This window comes from Vicia villosa, linkage group LG1 (assembly GCF_029867415.1).
Source record: "Vicia villosa cultivar HV-30 ecotype Madison, WI linkage group LG1, Vvil1.0, whole genome shotgun sequence".
NCBI lineage: Eukaryota > Viridiplantae > Streptophyta > Magnoliopsida > Fabales > Fabaceae > Vicia > Vicia villosa.
Window position 1 is genome coordinate 73,794,979 of NC_081180.1, and position 23,816 is coordinate 73,818,794.

The 23,816-nt window shown below is 34.9% G+C and overlaps 2 protein-coding genes across 2 annotated transcripts; one reads left to right on the plus strand and one right to left on the minus strand.

The window, feature by feature from the left end:
* Positions 1-14,218: 14,218 nt before the first annotated feature.
* Positions 14,219-18,340, plus strand: LOC131642120 (uncharacterized). The gene is made up of 17 exons (XM_058912408.1): positions 14,219-14,497; positions 14,602-14,719; positions 15,000-15,187; positions 15,294-15,401; positions 15,497-15,561; positions 15,762-15,867; positions 15,958-16,041; positions 16,118-16,264; positions 16,343-16,471; positions 16,576-16,643; positions 16,783-16,816; positions 16,906-16,990; positions 17,099-17,166; positions 17,250-17,366; positions 17,565-17,687; positions 17,808-17,899; positions 18,028-18,340. Exons 1-17 carry the CDS (start codon positions 14,369-14,371, stop codon positions 18,122-18,124), a joined length of 1,758 nt encoding a protein of 585 aa, XP_058768391.1. The 5' UTR covers positions 14,219-14,368; the 3' UTR covers positions 18,125-18,340.
* A 40-nt stretch (positions 18,341-18,380) lies between these two features.
* LOC131642131 (uncharacterized) lies at positions 18,381-21,533 on the minus strand. Its single transcript, XM_058912416.1, has 5 exons — positions 21,109-21,533; positions 20,260-20,384; positions 18,991-19,082; positions 18,784-18,870; positions 18,381-18,700 (listed from the first exon to the last, which is right to left on the minus strand). Exons 1-5 carry the CDS (start codon positions 21,450-21,452, stop codon positions 18,605-18,607), a joined length of 744 nt encoding a protein of 247 aa, XP_058768399.1. The 5' UTR covers positions 21,453-21,533; the 3' UTR covers positions 18,381-18,604.
* Between the last annotated feature and the right edge of the window lie 2,283 nt (positions 21,534-23,816).

Consider the following 23,816-nt stretch of genomic DNA (forward strand, 5'->3'; position numbering starts at 1 on the left):
CCTTCTGAACATAGTCCCTAATGAAATGATGCTTAATCTCAATATGTTTAGCTTTGGAATGTAAAATTGGATTCTTAGATAAACAGATAGCAGAAGTATTATCACAGAAGATAGGAATGTTACTCTCATATATCTGATAATCTTCTAGCTGACTCTTCATCCAGAGCATCTATGTACTACATCCAGCAGCAGCAACATATTCTGCTTCTGTTGTAGAGAGGGCAATTGTAGCTTGCTTCTTGCTGTACCAGGAGATCAGATGACTTCCAAGAAATTGACAACTTCCAGAAGTACTTTTTCTTTCAACTCTATCTCCAGCGTAATCAGCATCACAAAATCCTACTAAGTTGTATTCTTCAGATCTTTTGTAGACTAAACCAACATTAGTAGTACCTTTCAGATACCTTAGAATTCTCTTAACAGCTGTTAAGTGAGATTCTCTAGGATCTGATTGGAATCTTGCACACAGACAAACACTGAATAAAATTTCAGGTCTAGAAGCAGTAAGATATAGAAGATATCCAATCATACCTCTGTAGAGCTTCTGATCTACCTTCTTACTTACCTCATCCTTACCTAGAACACACGTTGGATGCATATGAGTCTTTGCTTCTTTGCTTTCTGAAAGATTAAACTTCTTCATAAGTTCTTTCACATACTTGGTCTGATGAACGTAGGTTCCTTCAGAAGTTTGATTGATCTGAATCCCAAGGAAATACTTGAGTTCTCCCATCATGCTCATTTCAAACTCAGCCTGCATAGACTTAGCAAATTCCTTTCCAAGTGTAGCATTAGAGGTTCCAAAGATAATATCATCAACATAAATTTGGCAAATTAAAATATCCTTTTTAAAGGTTTTATAGAAGAGAGTTGTATCCACTTGTTCACTAGTGAAACCATTGTCCAGAAGGAAAGAACTTAATCTTTCATACCAAGCTCTAGGAGCTTGCTTCAGGCCATATAATGATTTCTTTAATTTGAAAACATGTTCTGGAGACTTAGAGTCTTCAAAACCAGGAGGTTGGTGGACATATACTTCCTCATCTATATAACCATTTAAGAAGGCACTCTTAACATCCATCTGATACAGAGTGATGTTATGTTGAGTGGCAAAAGAGATTAACAAGCGAATAGATTCTAACCTGGCCACTGGTGCAAAGGTTTCAATATAGTCAATACCTTATTGCTGACTATAGCCCTGAGCAACCAGTCTGGCTTTGTTTCTTACAACTTCTCCTTTTTCGCTTAGCTTGTTTCTGAAAACCCACTTAGTTCCATTGATGTTAAATCCTTTTGGTCTTGGAACTAGATCCCAAACATCATTCCTTGTAAACTAATTTAGTTCTTCTTGCATGGCAATTATCCAGTCAGCATCCTCCAGAGCTTGATCAACAGAAGTTGGCTCAATAAGAGATACTAGACCAAATTGACATTCTGCATTGTTCTTAAGGAATGCTCTTGTTCTGATAGGATCTTCTTTCTTCCCAATGATAACATCTTCTGAGTGAGCAGAGTTGAGTCTAGAAGATCTTCTGATAGTTGGTTCTTCAGAAATTCTGAGATTCTCTAGTGAAACAGCAACTTGATCTTCTGAAACTTTGCTTCTGGGTTCTTTAGAGTCTGAGTTAGAGATTTCTATATCTGCAAAATTCTCAAACTGCTTTGGCTTTTCAAGACCAAGCTTATCATCAAATCTAATATTGATTGATTCTTCAACAACCAATGTTTCAGTATTGTATACTCTGTAGCCTTTAGAGCGTTCAAAATATCCAAGAAGGAAACACTTCTGTGCCTTAGAATCAAACTTATGCAGATGATCTTTAGTGTTCAGAATATAACATACGCATCCAAATGGATGGAAATAAGAAATGTTGGGCTTTCTGTTCTTCCACAATTCATAAGGAGTCTTATTAAGAATAGGTCTTATGGAGATTCTATTCTGAATATAACATGCAGTGTTGATTGCTTCTGCCCAGAAATGCTTAGCCATATTGGTTTCATTGATCATGGTTCTGGCCATTTCTTGTAGAGTCCTATTCTTTCGCTCTACAACTCCATTTTGCTGTGGAGTTCTAGGGCAAGAGAAATCATGGGAAATACCATTTTCTTTGAAATAAATCTCAAAGAATCTGTTCTCAAATTCGCCACCATAATCACTTCTGACCTTTATGATTTTACACTCTTTCTCATATTGGATCTGAGTGCAGAAGTCAAAGAACATTGTATGAGACTCATCCTTGTGTTTCAAGAACTTTACCCATGTCCATCTGCTATAGTCGTCTACGATGACTAATCCATATTTATTCCCTCTGAAAGATGCTGTTTTGACTGGGCCAAACAGATCAATGTGCAGAAGTTCTAGCGGCCTAGAGGAAGAGACAACATTCTTAGATTTGAATGCACGTTTGGAAAACTTCCCTTTCTGACATGCTTCGCAAAGAGCATCTGATTTGTATTTCAGATTAGGTAGTCCTCTGACCAGATTAAGTTTGTTAATCTGAGAAATCTTTCTCAAACTAGCATGACCTAATCTTCTGTGTTAGACCCACTGCTCTTCACTAACAGACATAAGGCAAGTAAATGCTGTTCTTTCTTGAAGATCAATCTTGTAAATGTTGTTCTTTCTCTTGCCTATAAATAGGATTGAGCCATCCTTCTGACTAATAGCTTTATAAGACTTTTGATTGAAGATTATGTCATAACCATTGTCACTTAATTGACTTATGGACAATAAGTTATGAGCTAATCCATCTACTAGCAGAATATTAGTTATAGAGGGAGAGTTACGAATGCTTATAGTTCCAGATCCAATAATCTTGCCTTTATAATTCCCTCCAAACTTTATTTTTCCAGCAGATTTAAGCACCAAGTCTTGGAACATAAACCTTTTTCCCGTCATGTGCCGCGAGCACCCAGAGTCCAGGTACCATGACATGTTTTGCTTTGTCTTCTTGGCTGCCAAGGATATCTGCAACAGGGATAATCTTTTCCTTAGGTACCCACAATTTCTTGGGTCCTTTTTTGTTAGTTCTCCTCAAGTTCTGATTGAACTTGGGTTTAACATGAAAATTAACAGGAGGAACATCATGATATTCCCTATTCTGAGCAACATGATATTTTCTAGTGTGTGTCACATGCTTCTTGGTGTGTGTAATGTGGAAGCTCTTAGCATATGATGTGAGCCTAATATCATGGGAGTGGCCATACTTGAATTGATCATACAGAGGCTTGTATGTGATTTTCATATCATCAACAGATTCAAGTTTGTATGGGGTTTCACCCTCATAGACTATGCCAACTCTCTTGTTTCCACTAACTGCATATATCATAGAGGCTAGCTGACTTCTGCCTATACCTCTAGATAAAAACTTCCTGAAACTCAAGTCATATTCCTTAAGAAAATTGTTCATGCTTGGAATAGACTTTTCTGAACTAGAAGATGACTCAGCATCTTTAGATGGTTTTAAAACTTTTTCTCTGATTTCAGCATTTTCTATTTCAAGCTTCTTAGCTTCAGATGCAAAGAGCTTTCTCAGCTTTTTGTATTTGATACTAAGCTTAGCCTTGATTTCCAGAATTTCAGTTAAGCTAGAAACTAGCTCATCTCTAGAAAGTTCAGAAAATACCTCTTCAGAGTCTGAGTCTGATTCTGATGTAAATTCTGATTCATCATCAACAGTGGCCATCAGCGCAAAGTTTGCCTGCTCATCTTCAGAGTCTGACTCTTGATCAGAAGAATCTGAGTCATCCCAAGTAGCCATAAGGCCTTTCTTCTTTTCAAACTTCTTCTTGGGCTTTTCCCTCTGAAGCTTTGGACACTCATTCTTGTAATGACCTGGCTCCTTGCACTAAAAGCATGTCACCTTCTTTTTGTCAAATCTTCTGTGTCCAGAAGATTCTCCTCTTCCAGGCCTTTTAGAACTTCTGAAGTTCTTGAACTTTCTTTGCTTACTCTTCCAGAGTTGATTTACTCTTCTGGAGATCATAGAGAGTTCATCTTCTTCTTCTTCTTCTTCTGATTCTGACTCTTCAAAATCTTCTTCTTCATCCTGAAAAGCGTTAGTGCATTTTTTATTATTTGATTTTAAAGTAATTGACTTACTTTCTTCTGAGGTTCATTTGCATCCAGCTCTATTTCATGACTCCTCAGGGCACTGATCAGCTCTTCAAGAGAGACTTCATACAGATTCTTAGCAATCTTGAATGCAATCACCATTGGGCCTCATCTTCTGGGCAAGCTTCTGATGATTTTCTTGACATGATCAGCCTTTGTATATCCCTTGTCAAGCACTCTTAATCCAGCAGTCAGAGTCTGGAATCTTGAAAACATTGCTTCAATGTTTTCATCTTCTTCCATCTTGAAAGCTTCATACTTTTGGATTAAAGGAAGAGCTTTAGTCTCCTTTACTTGGGCATTACCTTCATGAGTCATCTTCAAGGATTCAAAGATGTCATAGGCAGTTTCTCTATTTGTTATTTTCTCATATTCAGCATGAGAAATAGCATTCAGCAGAATAGTCCTTGACTTGTGATGATTTTTGAATTGTTTCTTTTGATCATCACTCATTTCTTGTCTTGACATCTTTACTCCACGAGCATTAACAGGATGTCTGTAACCATCCAAGACTAGATCCCATAAGTCACCATCTCGACAAAGAAAATAACTTTCGAGTCTATCTTTCCAATATTCAAAATTTTCACCATCAGAGACTGGTGGTCTATTATATCCATTGGAGCTGCTGCTTCCATTTCCATTGTTGTTTTGTTCAGGTGTAGGAGTAGATGTAGCTGTTTCAACCATATTGACTTTGTGTTTTTCTCCCTGAATCTTTTATCTAACACGGTTAAGTGCTTGCACCTAGAACCGGCGCTCTGATGCCAATTGAAGGATAGAAAAACACTTAGAAAGGGGGGTTTGAATAAGTGTGACTTTAAAAACTTGTAAGATAAAAACAATGAACACAATTATTTTTATCCTGGTTCGTTGTTAACGAAACTACTCCAGTCCACCCCCTTAGAGTGATTTACCTCAACTGAGGATTTAATCCACTAATCAATCTGATTGCAATGGTTTTCCACTTAGATAACCTCTAAGTCTTCTAGAGTATACATATCACAACTTGATCACTCTAGGAAATCACCACTTAGATAACCTCTAAGTCTTCTAGAGTCTACTAATCACACTGATCACTCTAGGAACCTTTTACAATCAATGTAAAATAAAGTTTACAAGAGTATGAATTGCTTCTTATAAAGCTATAATCACAACAGTGATATTTCTCTTAAGTTCTAAGCTTAACACTCACTAAATATTACTAGAGTTTGTGAGGTTGAAGATGAAGTTCGTGAGCTTTGATTTTGACAGCGTTTTGGTATTTTGCGCAAGAGTTGGTTTGCTGCTTCTGATCAGAACTTCCATATATATAGGCGTTTGAGAAGATGACTGTTTGGTTGCATTTATTGCATTGCGTGAATAGTACAACTTTGCATTTAATGTTTCACACTTTTGTCAACTACCTCGAGCCATGCTTTTGCTGCTTTTACTGACTTTGCCTTTTGTAGCTTCTAACGTTCCTTTTGTCAGTCAGAGATTAGACTTAATAGCTTGTCATCTTGTACTTGCTTCTGATTTGTGAATACAACGTTTGAATTATCAGAGTCAATCAGCTTGGTGCAGAACATCTTCTTGTCTTTTGACTTTGAAGTGCTTGAGCGTGATACCGTTCCGAACATCAGTGCTTCTACTTCTGACTTCATGTTCTTCTGATGCTTCATAGTCCATGTTCTGATTCTGCTTGACCATGTTCTGATGTCTTGCCAGAGCATGTTCTGATGCAGCCATCTAGAACCTTCTGAGTCAGTGCTTCTGAGCGCTGAATTGTGCTTACTCTTTATATATTTCCTGAAATAGAAAATGCAAAGGATTAGAGTACCACATAGTCTTATACAAAATTCATATATACTGTTATCATCAAAACAAGAATATTGATCAGAACAAATCTTGTTCTAACAGGGGGACCACGGTTTGATCCCCCGCAACTACGATCGGGAGGGGGCTGGAACCACTTGACGCCAGAACTGACCCCCAAACCGGACTAAACCGGTGGTTATAAACAAAAAAAAAAAGACTAGCATTCATCTATGCAAAAACATATTAGAAACAAGGAAGAACTTATCTCAATTACAAAAAGTGAACCATCAAAGAAAGACATATTTGTTGAAGCAATAGCCATATTGGTTAGAATTCAAATTCTCCACAGCCATAGAGGCATTAGTACTCCTCTCCGAATTTAATTTTTTTTTTGCTAATTCATTATTAAAAAATAAATTTATTCAGTTAAGAACTGTGAATCAAGTCAAAACTAATTGCATAAACCTTGAAAACTACACAAAAAAATATGGAATAGTATTAAGAGTATGGGTGGCAAAACGGGTCTGGCCTGTTGGGCATGTCCGTTTTGTCCATCCTTTTCCGCACAACAGGAAAAAGTTTTAGACTCGCAACCTCTAATATGTGCGCCCCGCCCCAATTTTTTACGGGCTTTTGCGGGTACAGACATTTACATAAAATTTTACATTTTTAGGCCTAAAAAATGTAAAGCCCATGGGAATTTCCTGCACCACCCTCAATTTCTTGTAGGGCGGGGCAAGATTTTAGGCCCACACTCTTAACTATGTTCGTCCCGCCTTACCTTATTTTTTGCAGGCTTTTGCGGCGCGGGCCCAAGCGGGGCGAGTATGTCTGTTTGCCACCCCTAATTAAGAGGTTTCATTTTAGTCAGTTATGTCAAATTACTAAAACAATCTTGTCCACAAACATTAACATCAACAATTGAGAGCAATATCTTAACCTAAAAGCTAATAAAACAACAACTAAAAACCTCAGCACGTCATGTTTCTTGTTACCTAGTCAGTTCCAATCCCTACTATAAAAAAAAAGCCATGAGTTCATCAAACCCCAAAATTCCCAAACATAAACATCAAAATTGGAACAAATAGTACGATTAAATGACCAAATAGACTATGAAAGATTGGGAAGAAAATAGTATATTCATCCATAAAATGATAAATCATATGCAAATAACACAAACTAATGAAGCAAAGAAGCATATAATCATCCAAATTAGTGTATCTTACCCACACGATGTGATTTTTTCCAACTTTGCCTTATCTTGCTTTGACCAATTACTTCGGTTTCCTTTTCCAAACTGATTTATAGTACAGTTACCATTAGAGTGATCAATAGACTCTTGCGGAGGTGATCCTGGAGGGAGAGATAGAGAGTATTCTATAGGCCAGAGAATAAATTTCACAGTCTCCCTTAAAGTTGTGATGTGATGATGGAAAGGGAGGAGAGAAGAGAGAGATTCGAACGAGGAAGGAAAAATGAGAAAAAAAGTGGCGACTTGGGATATAAATGCTTAATCAATAAAAATAAATTTTTAAATAAATAAAAAATTTACGTAAATAAACCAAAAAAATTAGGTGAGCAAATTAAGTTGCATCAACATTTTCACATAAATAAATTTAACGTTTTTTCAAAATATTTAACGGAAAGAACCTTTTGTTTCAACTTTTTTGAAAATGATATTTATAGTATTACATATTATTTTAAATGAATTTACAAATAATTTTTATATAAAAAAACTTCATATTAAATAAGACCAAAAAGATTAATATGATATGTTTTGAAGAGTTAAGGAATCAATATGTTGCTTTTTAAATCAAGGAACTAAAATAAATCATGAGATTAACATACGGATATTAAACCAAAAAAACACTAATATTATATTAGAAAAAAATATTAACCCGTATTTAATAAAATTAGATAATAAATTAAAATAATATGTAAATTATAAAAGAAATTGTTAATAAATTCACTATTTCTAAATACAATATTTTTCTAAATTCGAAATTATACTTTTATCTTTTCTTTTGATACTATATTACTTTTATATCATATTATATAATACTTTTATAATTTCACAAATATATCATCTTCTTTCCTTACACTTTCCATTTAATCATGCAAGGGGAGAGAAAATTCAAACATTCCTTTCCATCATTTTCTCTCATTCCAAACAACTAAAACAATCACCTCTCTTTCTTTCCTTCCATCTTTTTCTTTTTACTTTCTTTCTTTTCCCTTTCTCCTGCTTATAAAATATTTAGTGCCTAATAAACAAGAATTACACTTAAAAAAAAGTTGTAACACGAGAAAATAAAGACTATGTAGTGACTAATTACAATTTAGTCCAAAAAATAGACAGTGATTACTGAGAGACTAAAACTTAAAAAAAATAAAAAATGATGTCGCAAATGTATTTATACATCATATTCCAAATAATTCACTCCTAAAAATTTGGTTATTCAATGATGAAAATGCTCCACTTTCCTTGACTTCCAAGTAATTTATAGTGGCGAAATGTGATCCTTTTAATTGACATTGGAGTAATTTTACTTTGAATTCTGACATGTGATCCTTTTAACAGCAATTCAATAGCCTATGACATAGTAAGATGGTGGGTGGGTAAAAAATTTTCTCCGTACACATTTAACTATTAGATTTTTTATTGTTAACTATAATGTTTGAGATTAATATAAACAAAAATTTGGTTGTATTTTGGTTAAATATATATGTTTGATATAAATAAAAGCACTTTATAAGTCATAATTAAATACATGTAATATAAAATCCGACCCAACTCTTGCAACAACACGGATTTTCTACTGGTTTCTATACAAAAACCATATTCTTGAAAGTGTACTTGTGTTTCTTTTTCTTCCAACTATATACGTCCAAAGTGATATGAAGGGTGTGAAACTTTCATCCTTAAATTAAATGATTAATTAACTTGACTAAGTTGTGACAACAAAGTAATGGTATAATTCAATTCCAAGAGTCTATTATGTTTAGTAACTTAACCCATTAAGTTAGAGCATAAATATAGGGGGTGGTATTTGCCACATGTACCATTTGTGTCAGAATAGTATGGATAATTGAATGCAAATGGTGTAGTATTAAATAACCACAGTATCCAAATAATGCTACGGTGCTTTTCAATTTTTTATTATATTAAATGTTAAGTTAGTGTATATTGTGTGAATAGTGGGACCCATTTTAAAGTTTTAGATGGGTAGTATGTATATTTACAAATTTTAATTAGGTGGTTTAAATAATTCAGAAGTGTGAAATAATATATAATATAGTAAGTGGGGTCCATTTATACCATCAAATTGGGTGGTATGGATGTGGATGCTCTTAGGAGTTTGAAGGATCCTAGGATTGTCAATAAACTAAACCATTTAAAAGACTTTCACATCACATATTCATTAAAATTTTAAATTACATATGCGGGTCATTTCTTTTATAAATTTAATAATTCAATTAGTAATTTTTATTGGAGGTAGAAATTAATCCCCCATACGTAAATCAAATGCAATATTCACTTTAATACATAACTTTCATAGGAGTCATCAATGAATAAAATAGAGCAAGGACGAAAGAAGGAAAACACAAATACATGGTGGAATATGAGAATATGAGAATGAATTTGAACCATTAGATATTTAGATTTTAAAAAAATGGTGGATATTAACTGTCAATATTTTTTCTCTCTTCACTATCATTTATTTTAATAATGGAGGAGAGAGAAAAAAAGATTGACACTTAATCTCCACCATTTATTTTAAAATCTAATGGCTCGGATTTATTCTCACATTCTCATATAAATTATTCATTCTCACTAGATATGTCCTCCATTATTAGAATAAATGATTCATGAAAGAGAAAAAAAATATTAACACATAGTCTCCACCATTTATTTTGAAATCAAATGGTTCATATTCATTCTCATATTCTTACATAAGAATGTCATTCTCATATGATATATATATATATATATATATATATATATATATATATATATATATATATATATATATATATATATATATATATATATATATATAAACATAAAAAGTAGGGATTAATTTGTAATTTTTAAAAATTTGAAGGACCAAATTATATATTTTAAAAATTATTAAGAACCAATATGCAATTTTAAAAAAAAAAATTGGGATCAATTTTGTAAATTTGGAAAATATGAGGACTAATTTGCAAAATTTGAAGAAGTAATAGTAACAAATACATTCTATGGAGTATGAGTGGAATTTCAAATTCTTTGATTTTTTTGTCTTTTCAAAATGATTAAATTTAACTTAGATAAAATACTCCATAAATTTTTATCATTTTAACAATTCTTCACTTTTGTATCCAAACAATAAATTTTGTGCAAATTATTTTAAATTCCCTCAAAACATTTCATTACCTCATTAAAATTTGAAGGACCAATTATAAATTTTAAAAATTATTAAGGATCAATATGCAATGTTTTGAAAAAATTTTGAGTTAATTTTGGAAAATATGAGGATCAATTTGCAAAATTCAAAAAAATAATAGTAACAAATACATTCTATGGAGTATGAGAAGAATTTCAAATTCTTTGGTTTTTAGTGTCATTTCAAAACGATTAAATTTAACTTAGATAAAATACTCCATATATTTTAACAATTCTTCATTTTTTTATCCAAACAATAAATTTTGTGCAAATTATTTTAAATTCCCTCAAAACATTTCATTACCTCATTAAAATGCTTCATCCAAACACACTCTAAGAGTGTGTTTGGATGAGATAATTGGAATTTTAAAGGAATTTAAAATTGAAAGCAATTCAAATGATTCAATTAAAATCCATTTATTTTAAAATTATTTTGTTTGGATGGATTATTAAGATAATTCATTGTTAGATTTTTGGGGTCATTTTTTATAAAATTTAATTTTTTTAACCAAATTAAAAAATTGAAAAGTAGGGACTAATTTGCAATTTTTAAAAATTTGAAGGACCAAATTGTAAATTTTAAAATTATTAAGGACCAATTTGCAATTTTTAAAAAAATTGGGGTTAATTTTGTAATTTTGGAAAATATAAGGACAATTTGCAAAATTTGAAGAAATAATAGTAACAAATACATTTTTTGGAGTATGAGAGGAATTTCAAATTCTTTGGTTTTTTGTGTCATTTCAAAATGATTAAATTTAACTTAGATAAAATACTCCATAAATTTCCATCATTTTAACAATTCTTCATTTTTGTGTCCAAACAATAAATTTTGTACAAATCATTTTAAATTCCCTCAAAACATTACATTACCTCATTAAAATGCTTCATCCAAACACACTCATAGCAAAGGGTATTCTTAACAAAAGGAATAAGAGAAAGATTACCCCCAAACTTGATTTGCATAGTAGAAAATAGAATCAACCACAGTGTCCCAACATTGTTGAAAGAAAAGAGACTCAAATGTTATGTTGATACAACCCAGTTGATGAGATCATAAGTCCCCCAGGCGATGCGTTGGGTAGCTCATATGTATTTCCCTAAGGGGCGACAAGAATCTTGACTATAAAGTTTGTCAAGTATTACCTCAAAGGGCGACAATGATCTTCGTTTATGAAATCTGGCAAACAGTGCCCCAAAATGGGGCGACAAAGATCTTTGATATGAAGTCCAGTAATCATTGCCACATGAGGCGGAAAGGATCTTCGTTGTGAAGTCCAACATACAAAATTGCCCACAAAAGGGTGACAAGGATCTTTGCGTTGCAGTCCACCAATAATTGTCTTAAGAGGCGACAAGGATTTCTGTTTATGAAGTATAGCATGCAAAAATCACCTTAAAAAGGGTGGCAAGGATCTTCGTTATGAAATCCAATAATTATTGCCTCAAGGATAGGGATGGCAACGGGTCGGATAGGGTGTGGGTTTCACACTACCCAAACCCGCACCCGAAATCACCACCCAAGCCCGAACCCGAACCCAAAGGCTATTCGGGTGGCAAAATAACACTCATGCGCCACACCTGTTGGGTTCGGATTTTTTCACCCAAATCTGAACCCGCAGCAAAATTCATAAAATACATTTTTACCACAATTTTCCTACAATATATATAATATAAAATATATATAATGCAGGTGTGATTTCAGGTTTCGGGCGCGAGTTTCATACTATCCAAACCCGCACCCGAGCCCAAACCCAAACCAAGTCAACTCGGATTTTCACCCGTTGACTCGAATTTGGGTGCGGGCGGACCATGCGGGTTTGGGTCTGCCTCCATCCTTACTCAAGGAGCGACAATGATCTTCATTTACGAAGTCCAACAATTTTGATCGATGCTCTGGGCGGCAAGGATCCCACTGAATGATCCAACTACTTTATTGTCTTTATGGGTGGCAAGGATCCCGCTTAAGGTTCCCTGTTAGGAGTCCAACAAATTTGATCACCTCCGTGGACAATAAAAATCTCTCTTAAGGATCCTGCTACTTGATCTCCTTTATGGGCGACAAAGATCCAACTTAAGGGTCTATCGACTTGATCGCCTCTATGGGCTGAAAGCATCCCCTTAAGGATCCAACAATTTTGATCGCCTCTATGACCGACAAGGATCCCACTTAAGGATCCAGCAACTTTGATCGCCGCTCTGGGCGGCAAGGATCCCACTTAAGAATCTAGTAGTCCTGATTGCCTCTATGGCAATCCCATATCGAACTTTTATGTTTTCTGCAAAGAAAGGAATAGCTAACAAATACATTTTTTTCTAAAATAATAAAAATGAGGCACCTCATTAAAAACCCTCGTCTTATATAAAAGCGCAGAGGGAAAAAGTGCACCCCATGAAACAACTTGTCCTTACAATCGGCAAAGATGCAATACCTGCCTATAAAAATTGTCAATAAAGTATCAAACAGTAATAAAGAAAAATAAAAGACAGTTATGCCGATGTCTTCAGAGGGCATCCCTTCTAGACCTTCAATCTTCACTTTCCTCAGTGGTTGGCGGGGGAGCCTCATCGCCCTTGCAAGTTTCTCCTGGCACCCTTATTCTTGAGTCTTCCTTCCTGGCTTTCATGCTTGCAGTGCGGACACTCTTCAACTTGAGGCTCTCTATGTAACATTTATTGGCGATCTCTTGATCTCCTTGAATAACTCTCACTCGCCTATTTGTTAAAAGTTGGTTGTCATATAATCATATTGTAGGAAGAGGAGAGATCAATAACCAAATATTTAACCTTTACTTCTTTGGCTTGATCCTGCTCTCCAAAAGTGATCTTCAATATGATGTATTCTTTTACTTGTACATGTTCTTCACAGAATCCAACAATCGATCCTTTGAAAGGTATCAGGTTTTATGGGTCGAGGCGAAGTCTTTCAAACGCCTCCCAACACAGAATGTCTGCAAAACTCTCTTAGTCAATGAAGACTCTTTTAATCTCCCAGTCGCCGCATTTGACGGTAATGACCATGAAGTCATCATTATGAAGGTGATATGTCTCACTTCTCCCATGGGAGAGAAGTATTTATATAGGCCTCTTGGGTTTAGGATTTTCTTGGAAAGGTCGCTGCCCAACTAGTCAAATGATCGACTATTTTTGAATCCCTAATTTCAAGGGGACCCAAGTTAGTTATTTACTCTTTCTTTTCTCTTCCAAAAAAACGTCTTATCTCATGTTTCCTCTGACGGGGGTGACAGAAAAGTATCTGGAAGGCAAGGTATACCTCCCTAAAGGCGACATATTTACATCGCTTCCAAGGGGCAACCTATTGTCGTCACGACTTACACAAGATCTTTTACAAATATATCATTATAATAGTCTAAAACAAATTTTATTATTTAAAATTTTAATATATTATTTTGTTATAAATTGAAGAATTAAATTCTCTATAAATATTATTTTATTGAAAAAGTCTTATTTTCTATTAACTGTACCAGCACATATGAATCATAATTATAAGTAAGAGTGGCAAAACAGGTCCGACCCGTTAGACAATGCCCGTAGCGGGTGAAGGTTTTAGGCCCTCATTCTCTAGTGTGACGACCCCGCCCCGTTTTTTATGCGGACTTTTGAGGGCATAAACATTAACATAAATTTTAAATTTTTAGGCTTAAAAAGTGCAGTGTCCGCGGGTTTAGCCTGCCCCGCCTTCACTTTTTTGTAGAGCGAGACCAAGGTTTTAGGCCCACACCCTCAACTATGACCGCAGCGCTCCGCTCCATTTTTTTTTAGACTTTTGCTGAGCGGGCATGCCGTTTGCCACCCCGTAGCTATTAGCCTATTACTTACCCCTTTGGAATAAAACGACAAAGCCATTCTATGTGGTTATACATGTACTTCAACGTGTTCCCTTGTGGAGCTCAAATTTGATGCTTTTACGTTTAATGAAACATAGAAGAAAAGGAAAACAAGAGTCATAGTGAAAAAGAAAAAAGAAAAAACTTGTTTTTTTCTTTGATTTTTAAGTTTAGTTTGTTATGTCATTGCTTCATCTTCAACCCATCAATGGAAAATCTCAGCTTTTGGTGAGGACTCCATTCTCCCACAAGAAATATGGCAGAAAACCCTTCATTTTCAGACCACAAGCTGTTTCCTCCAAAACCCAGGTCCTAAATTACTTACTCTTCAATTGTTGTTATGTGTGTTATTATGTTATGTCTCTTTGTTTTCCTCTGTATCAAAGATTATGACGTTTTGATTTTTTTTATAGAGGATAATGGAGGGTGTTTCAGTGAGTGGAGAAGTTGGTGGTGCTGGTGGAGCATACTCATATCAAGCCTTGAAAAGATTAGATCAGCTATGGTCAAACATTTGCTCACCTCAACAAGGTTCATGTCATTCAATCATTTCTTATTCTCTGTCAAACACTCACATTGACACTAATAGTGATATTTGTGAAAATGATTTAATTGAATGTAATCACTTGTGTCTGCTGCAATTTGTGAAAATGATATAATTGAATGTAATCACACGTGTCTGAATGTCGGTGTCGGATACCAGACACACATTCAGTATGAAGTGTCGGTGCAACTATTCAATTAGAAATGAGACAATTTATATGTCTTCTAAATTGGTAGCTTCTTATAAGATGATATGTGTATATTGCAGTTGTGCAAGAACCTCAGCAAGTTGTCTCTACAATACCTAGCTTGTTTACCTCATCTGATCTTGCTGACAAAGCACAAGGTTCATATGATGTGATAGTGTGTGGAGGTACTCTTGGAATTTTCATTGCCACAGCGTTGTGTGCTAGGGGTCTTCGAGTTGCCGTTGTCGAAAGGAATGTGTTGAAAGGGGTAATTTTAGCTGTATTCACCCATCAAATCCTAGATAAAGGAGTTAACAAATTTTTTTGAAGTATAGTATTAGTTTCGATTTTGTTTTTGTTGCTTTGATCATTAGAGAGAACAAGAGTGGAACATATCAAGAAAGGAGCTTTTGGAACTTGTAGAAGTTGGAGTTTTGGAAGAAGATGACATTGAAAGAGTCACAGCAGCAAAATTTAATCCTGTAATTGCTAAACTAAAAATTTTTATATACTTCATGGCTTCATTTTCAAATCATTTTCAACTAACTTTACAAAGATCATTTCATGAACTTTGCAGAATAGATGTGGATTTGAAAGGAAAGGAGATATATGGGTCAACAACATTCTTAATCTCGGTGTTTCGTCAGTCTCCTTCCCATAAACTAATTTGATATACCAGTAAAGTATTCACATAATTGTTGTCTTCTGTTTGTTTGGTTAACTCTCCATGCATTTTATGTTTACTATACGCGTTACAATTCCCTATAAATCGAGTATTTTATTTAGGACCGTGTAAAAAATGCAGATCTTGCCTATTGTAACTTTTTTCGCTGCCATTGCAGACCTGCCAGGCTTATAGAGATTGTAAAGAAACGTTTTATTTCCCTTGGGGGAGTCATTTTGGAGGGCTTAAGTGTCTCTTGCATAAATGTTTACGACGATGCTGCAGTGAGTTTATTAGATGATACAGGATAATGTTAATATCTACTTCATTTGATGATAAAGAAACATGAATACTTGTATTATTTTATTTTTCAGGTTCTGAAACTTTCCGGTGACAACATCTTGTCATCTCGTCTTATAATCGATGCCATGGGGAACTTTTCGCCTATTGTAAAACAGGTCAGGAGTACAAACATAAACGCTTTTTCATTCTCTCAGCGCTGTTTCACTGTCATATTCGATGTTTGTTAAACAGATACGGCGCGGGAGGAAGCCTGATGGTGTTTGTCTAGTTGTTGGAACCTGCGCACGCGGCTTTGAAAATAACTCGCTTAGTGATGTGATATTCAGCAGTTCAACTGTAAAGAAAGTCGGAGATTCAAAAGCACAATATTTTTGGGAGGTAATGCTTTTACTATATCAACTGAAATATAATATCATCGATTTTTATTTTAAAGATTTTTCATTGAAATCTTCACAGGCATTTCCAGCAGGCTCGGGTCCTCTTGATCGTACTACTTATATGTTCACTTACGTAGAACCTCGACCCGGATCCCCGAAATTGGAAGAACTGTTGGAAGAATATTGGGAGCTTATGCCAGAATATCAGGCTAGTTTTCTTTTCTTATTTTGTTCAGAATTCTGAATTCTTTTCTTATCTTTTATTACAGAAATAGTTGTATTTGGTGTGCATTTGCAATTTTTATATGATAGGGTGTTTCACTTGACAATCTAGAGATACTGCGAGTTCTTTACGGGATATTTCCAACATATCGCGAGAGGTACTAATATGCACGAGACCATGTGCTTACAAATTCATTATGTTCTACTGTAAATTTCCAATTTAAATCTTCTTAATACAATGTTATTGCCACTTTTTTCCTGATACAACTCTGTTTGTTGATATGGAGCACCTCACAGCCCACTACCAGCGGCTTTTAGTAGAGTTTTGCAGGTAAATTATGATTTTACACTTTTGATGTTCGATGAAAAGAAGTCGTCTTAAGATATATGATATCAAAGTAATGAAGGTTTATTCTGTAGTTTGGTGATGCCAGTGGTATACAATCACCGGTATCATTTGGTGGTTTTGGGAGTTTAACAAGGCATCTTGGGAGACTGTCAGCTGGTACGCCTTTCTGTGATATTTGTTGCATTGTTTTTGGATACATACGATTGACTTGTTTTACTATCGGTGATTGCGAAAATATTTATCGGTATCACTCTGCGAATGAAGGAATACATGAAGCAATCAGTGGTGATTATCTTGACGCATACAACTTGTCTCTGTTGAATCCATATATGGTACTTTTCTGCATTCTTTAAATAGTTTGACTATTTCATCAACCTTACATGAAACCAAGTACCGTTATTTCTGTTTAATGCAGCCCAACTTGAGTGCTTCATGGTTGTTCCAAAGAGCAATGTCAGCGAAGCAACAGTCCGATGAAGTTCCTGAAGATTTTATCAATGAACTTCTTTATGCCAATTTTAGTTGTATGCAGGTAGTTCATCTCACTCATCACTCGAGGTTATTTTCTTTAATTTCTTATGTCGTATTTCTCAGTGTATTTAAATAGCGACACAGCAGTACAAATATTGTCAAATAGTGGCGCTTTAGCACTGTTACATAGTTGAATTTGAACAAACCAACCTCTATTTTCTGCAATCTACAATTGACAACACTTATTTTGCATTTGCAGAGGCTTGGGGATCCAGTGCTACGACCATTTCTGCAGGATGTCGTACAGTTTGGGCCACTTTCAAAGACACTAGGACTGGTTATGTTAACAAGGCCTCAAATACTCCCATCCATATTCAAACAGGTGATTCATAAGTTTAACAGCTATGCACATATAGCGTAAACTTATTTGACATAAACATGGAAATGTATTCATTACTAGTATCTTACAACATAAGACTATTGGAAATTGATCTTGTTCCAGGTTGGTATTCCTGTACTGCTTGATTGGTTCAGACATTTTCTGATGCTGGGTTATTACACCTTTCTCGCGACCTTTGCTGATCCTATTGTGAGGTAATAGCCTTTTCATTTTAATGTCCTTTTTGAACCATTTACTATTTTGTATATTTATTATACAAGAATGCACGTAAATTCAATAATATGATATATCTTTTCTTCTCACATGTTCCGTTCATTGCAAGGCCATTAATAAATACACTACCATCCAAGACGAGTTTCCAGTGGAAACGACATCTCGAGGCTTGGAAATATGGATCTGGTCTTGATTACAAGCTATAGGAAGTGGAAACGACATCTCGAGGCTTGGAAATATGGATCTGGTCTTGATTACAAGCTATAGGAACTACCTTTAACAATAAGGGTTTAGCGCAACTGGTCAGTGCATAGTGTGTGAGTGTTGTAATCTTCAGAGTACATAGTTTGATTCCTACTGGAAAAAAAGCACTTTTACACATGATTCATATTCATATCAAATATTGATAACAAAGACAAACATATTCCCATCTTCTTTGCCGTGTTATCTACTACATATATCTGAAAGAACAAATGAATTGCTGAATTAACCAAAACAGCAATTCTGTTATTTACTACATATACTGTATTATTTTCATTCTCCAGAAAGCTTTAACTTCTACACTAAAGCCAGAACAACAGCCAGAGGAACACTAGATCCAAATTATCTACATATCACCCATGCCACTATTATTAATGCAAAGTATAATAAAAGGAAAACAAGTAAATATACAAATCTCAATCTGATTATTTAGCACCAAAAAGGTTAGATAGATCTTTTACGAAAGCCTTCTGCTCGACATCTTTCCTTTCCAAATGCCACTTTTTTGACATATTTTCAGCCTATAAATTAAAGTTTTGGATTTTGAGTTATGACTGTCAACTGAAATATTGAGAAGTATAAAGAGATGCAATTGGAAACTTACCCATATTTTCATGGGAATAAATTGCTTTTTGATATTATCAAGTTGTGGCTCAACAACATCCTTTCCTTTAGTTTTGAGGTCATCCATCTGTTAAAACAACAAAAACGTAAGATAAAGAAGAAACAATAATAGTTTACAGGAATAGTTTTATTAGTCCTAAATAGTTCATTGAACATGATGAAGAGTCAATGGAGTCAAATCGCTTACATTATGCAGTTCTAACTTGGATGCCACTGTACCGATTACCATCGCAGCACCACCAAATACAACTGCAGTGGCAATAGCAAATGCCTTTCCAACTATAAAATTGAAAACAAAAATAATTGCATTAGAAAACATGGGTATCATATCCCAAAGCACTCTTCTCATGGTGCTTTTAACAGTCTCATGCAGCATGAACCATTGAATTTTTTCTACTCAAATTTGTACTTGGTCCACAAACTAAGAAAAGCTTACTTGTTTTGATTTTATCGGTGACCATTACCTCACACAACCTGACTTATAGCAGAGACGTAACTTCTGCCCAAATAATACCCCACTGCTATTTTCCTCTATCAAACCTTAGATATGTTTGACTTCCCTTCCCTCCCCCTTATTCACAATTTCTATATTCAAAACGTAAAAGACCTCAACCATAGTTTCAAACTATCAGGTTCCTCTTATGTAAGTACAAATTTCTCTACTGTTATCGGGAACCTATGAAGGTTTAACTTTAGCTCGTGTAATAGATGAGAAACTCTAAGAATGACTACTTTCCTTACTGAAATTATTGGACACTCTCTAGACCCAATAAGCTATCTTATCCCCCTCAAAAAACTCAACATTTATACCACCACATCGGCTCAATCTGGTTACACCAAGTTTCTCAGTAGAATACATGATGCTTAATACATTGCAATGGAAAATTTTATGTATTAAACCAAAGTTAAACATAGAGCAACACATTACCATGTAACCATATGATTATCATAGATTATGGTGTTCCTGTCTACACCCTTAGTTTCCCATCGACTTTTAGCTGGTAAAGATTATAAATTCCATAGAGATGTAATGTGAAGTTAGATGCTACCTTAGCTAATATACATAAGTTTGGTAACGAAAATTCAGCCAGAGGTAACATCCATACTATGGGAGCATTTAATTAGGAGAGGTGATTTCAACTTATCCTAGAGTACTTGTGTAAGTGGTGGGAAGAGCTTATGGATATCATAAGCTATTTTCAGCTTATCTTCACAAACTAGCTTATAAAACAATTTAAACATAACTTACATTAAATCCTACCTATTTCCTATTCAATTGTAGAAACAGTTTATAGAAAACCACATGCCAATAAGCGATAAGTGTTTAAATAAACGGTTTACTCAAACACCCCCTTAGACTTTGTTTTTATTGAGATTTGCTTACAGATTACCCCATACAATGAGCAAATGACAGCATTCATCACAAGCAAATTATTATAACAAGAAGGAAACATACGATTTGCAAGCCCTTCAGATGCTGCTTTTAATTTTTCCGGGTTAGCATGAAATTCATATCGGTCCTGACGCAGTTCATTAGCTGTAGAGGCTGAAACCCCGTGTGTTGATTCAGGCATTTCCCACCTGAAACCAAATCATCATCCCAAAATATGAAACACAACAACACATAAAAAACATCAGATAAAACTATGCTTTTCCACACACAAAAATATGATTATCATAGATTTCTATTATGGACCGACCATTAGCCCAAAAGGAGGAGGCCTAATTATCATTCCACTAAAGCATCGAGGGTACGGTGCGACCTCACTCTAGAGCTCCACACTAGATCCACACCAGGAACTGATGCTTACCATTAGATTCATTAGACATTCTCCGACATTCCATAATCGTCATTCATATATAAGGCATCTTACATGAGATTTAAGGTATTCTCTACTCATCATTTTCTTACTAACTTGAACGTTGAAGTGTTAACCTTATAGCTCCACCCCGCGTAAGTGCTAACTTTGCAGATCCTTCCACCCTGTCTGTACCGGAGATCTCATCCACTGCATCAAGGCTTTACTCCCCCATCTCACCAAACATTAATGGTTCGCCGTAGAACAATTTGTAAACTAATAACAACTTCATTTCCATCTCAACATCCAATTTGCAAATTAAAAAAACCAAACAAGAACTCCAAATTTAAATGAAGAACCATGTTATGCAAACGAAAACTGATTAATTAACCAAACACACGCTATATAAATAAACAAGAACTAGAATTCCAATAAAAACTGATTAATTAATAAACTGAAACGAAAGTGAAATTGAAATGAATCATGATAAAGGAGAAGTAACAAACCTCTTGGGGCCAAAGGTAGCTCGGGGCAAAGAAACGAAACCACGAAGAGGATTGATAACATCAGGAGACACAGAATATCGAATTTTGGGATCAGAAGGAAGGATCCATTTGGATGCAGAGAACGATAATGAATCCGCCGTTTCGTCTTTGAATAATTTGGAAGGAAGAGAGTGTTTGAGAATTTCTGGAAGAACGTCGGCGTGATCTTGAACGACGTGTCGTTCATCTGAATTGATTTTTGAGATTGGTGGATTCTTTTGGGATAATTTTGTAATGGCTTGTTTGGATTCCTGGAAGAAATAAGCAGCTTCTTTTCCTGCTAACCTTCCCGCTAGAAAACTCATCTTCTGTATTGATTAGTTAATTCTTTTGAAGCTAAAACCACTTTGTAATGGTTCAAACATACGCATATCTACCTGTATATATAGTTGTTAGGATTATCTTTATAAAAGCCAAATGTGTTTTTAGTTTCTCTTCATTTAACTTAAATAATGTTTTTTATTTCAGCAGACCAAACAGTAAATCATTTAAAACTTACCGAAACTTTTATTATTGAGTATTTCCTATGTTGCTTTTTAAATGTTTTTTTTTTTTTTACTTTTACATATATTAAAAATATTAATAATTATTATTACTTTTTAAATAATAATTAGTTAACTTTCTGCTCCGAAACACAAGCTCTTAATAAATTTTCCAAAGACTAGATAGTCCTTTATGTTTAACCGTCCGTCTGCGGATGATAAGCATAACTCATCTTCAGTTTAGTATTTATGACTTCTTGTAAACTCTCCCAGAACCATGATGTGAGTCTCGGACCTCTATCAGAAACAATACTCAAAAGAATACCATGCATACTAACGATCTTCTCAAAAATACACTTCAGCTAACTTCTACAATGAATAACTGACGTTTATCGAAACAAAATGAGTTGATTTAGTCAATCTATCCACTACAACCCAAACTGAATCATTCCCATTAGAAGTTTTAGGAAAACTGGTCACAAAGTTCATGGAAATTCTATCCCACTTTCATTCAAGAATATCCAATGGTTGCATTAAATTCAATAGTGTCTGAAGTTCAATCTTCGACTTTTGACAAGTCAAACACGCATATACGAAGTCAACTATATCCCTCTTCATTCTTGGCCTCCAAAACATTCTCTTCCTGCCTCAAGAATACTCTTCTTAAGTTCTAACTCATTTGTTACCTAGACTCTGACACGAAATCTCATAACATCATTCTCATCAGTTTTGAAATCACCTCTTTTAACTTGATTGATTAACACCAAGCGATCGATCAGTCCCAAGTCAATTTTCTAACCTTCTCTGATTTTTTCAACAATACCACTTGTTAGCTTCAATATATCCAACTTCACACTAATAGGAGTCTCTTCACACACCAAAATCGTATCTCTGAATTGTTCAATCAACTCCAATTCTCTAACAATAAGCATCGACATATGCATATATTTCCTAGTCCACGCATCAACTACATCATTGGCTTTACCCGGATGGTAACTCAAATCAAAATCATAATCCTTCAGGAATTCGTGCCATCTCCTCTGCCTCATATTCAACCCTTTGTGATCTAACTAGTACTTCAAACTCCTGTGGTCACTGAACACTTCAAATCTGGAACCAAACTGATAATGCCTCCAAATTTTTAACACAAACGTGACGGCTGACAACTCTAGATCATGCGTAGGATAATTCCTCTCATGAACCTTTAACTATCTCAAAGCATAAGCCACAACCTAACCATCATGCATTAGCACACCGCCTATATCCATTTTTGACACATCACAATACACCACAAAGGATTCACTTGGATTTGGAAAAATCAAAACTAGAGGAGACGTCAACTTCTTCTTAAGCTCTTGAAAAATATCTTCGCATTTTACATCCCAAACATACGCTTTACCCTTTTGAGTCAAGTGAGTCAAAGGCAAAGCTAACTTTGAGAAGTCTTTGATGAACCTTCTGTAATAACCAGCCAAACCCATAAAACTTTTGTTCTTAGTGACAAACTTTAGAGTCTCCCATTATAACACAACATCAAATTTTGACGGATCAACAGCAATACCGCCATTAGAAATCATATGCCCAAGAAAATTCACTTCCTTCTACTAGAACTCACACTTGGACAACTTGGCATAAAGATTCCTCTCTCTCAAAGTCTGCAACACAACCCTCAGATACTCCACATGCTCTTCATCATACTTAGAATATATTTGGATATCATCGATGAAAACAACCAAAAAATGGTCTAGATAAGGATGGAAAATCCTATTCATATACTCCATAAACACACCTGGAGGTTTAGACACTTTGAACGGGATCACCGAGTACTCATAGGGACCATATCGGGTTTTAAAAGCATACTTTGGAATATCTTTAGCCTTCACTCGAATATGATGGTAACCCGACCACAAATCAATCTTAATGAACATGCAACCACTAAATAGTTGATACATTAAATCATCAATTCTCAGAAGAGGATACTTGTTCTTGATAGAAACCTTATTCAGTTGTCGCCAGTCAATAAATAACCTATTTCTTCTTGACTAGAAACATTTGCACTCCCCACGGTTAAAAACTCGGTCGAACAAGTTTTTTCTCAAGTAGCTCTTTCTATTGCTTCTTCAGCTCAGTCAATTCTGAAGTCGACATTCTATACGACACTATCGATACAGGGCTAGTATCGGGTAC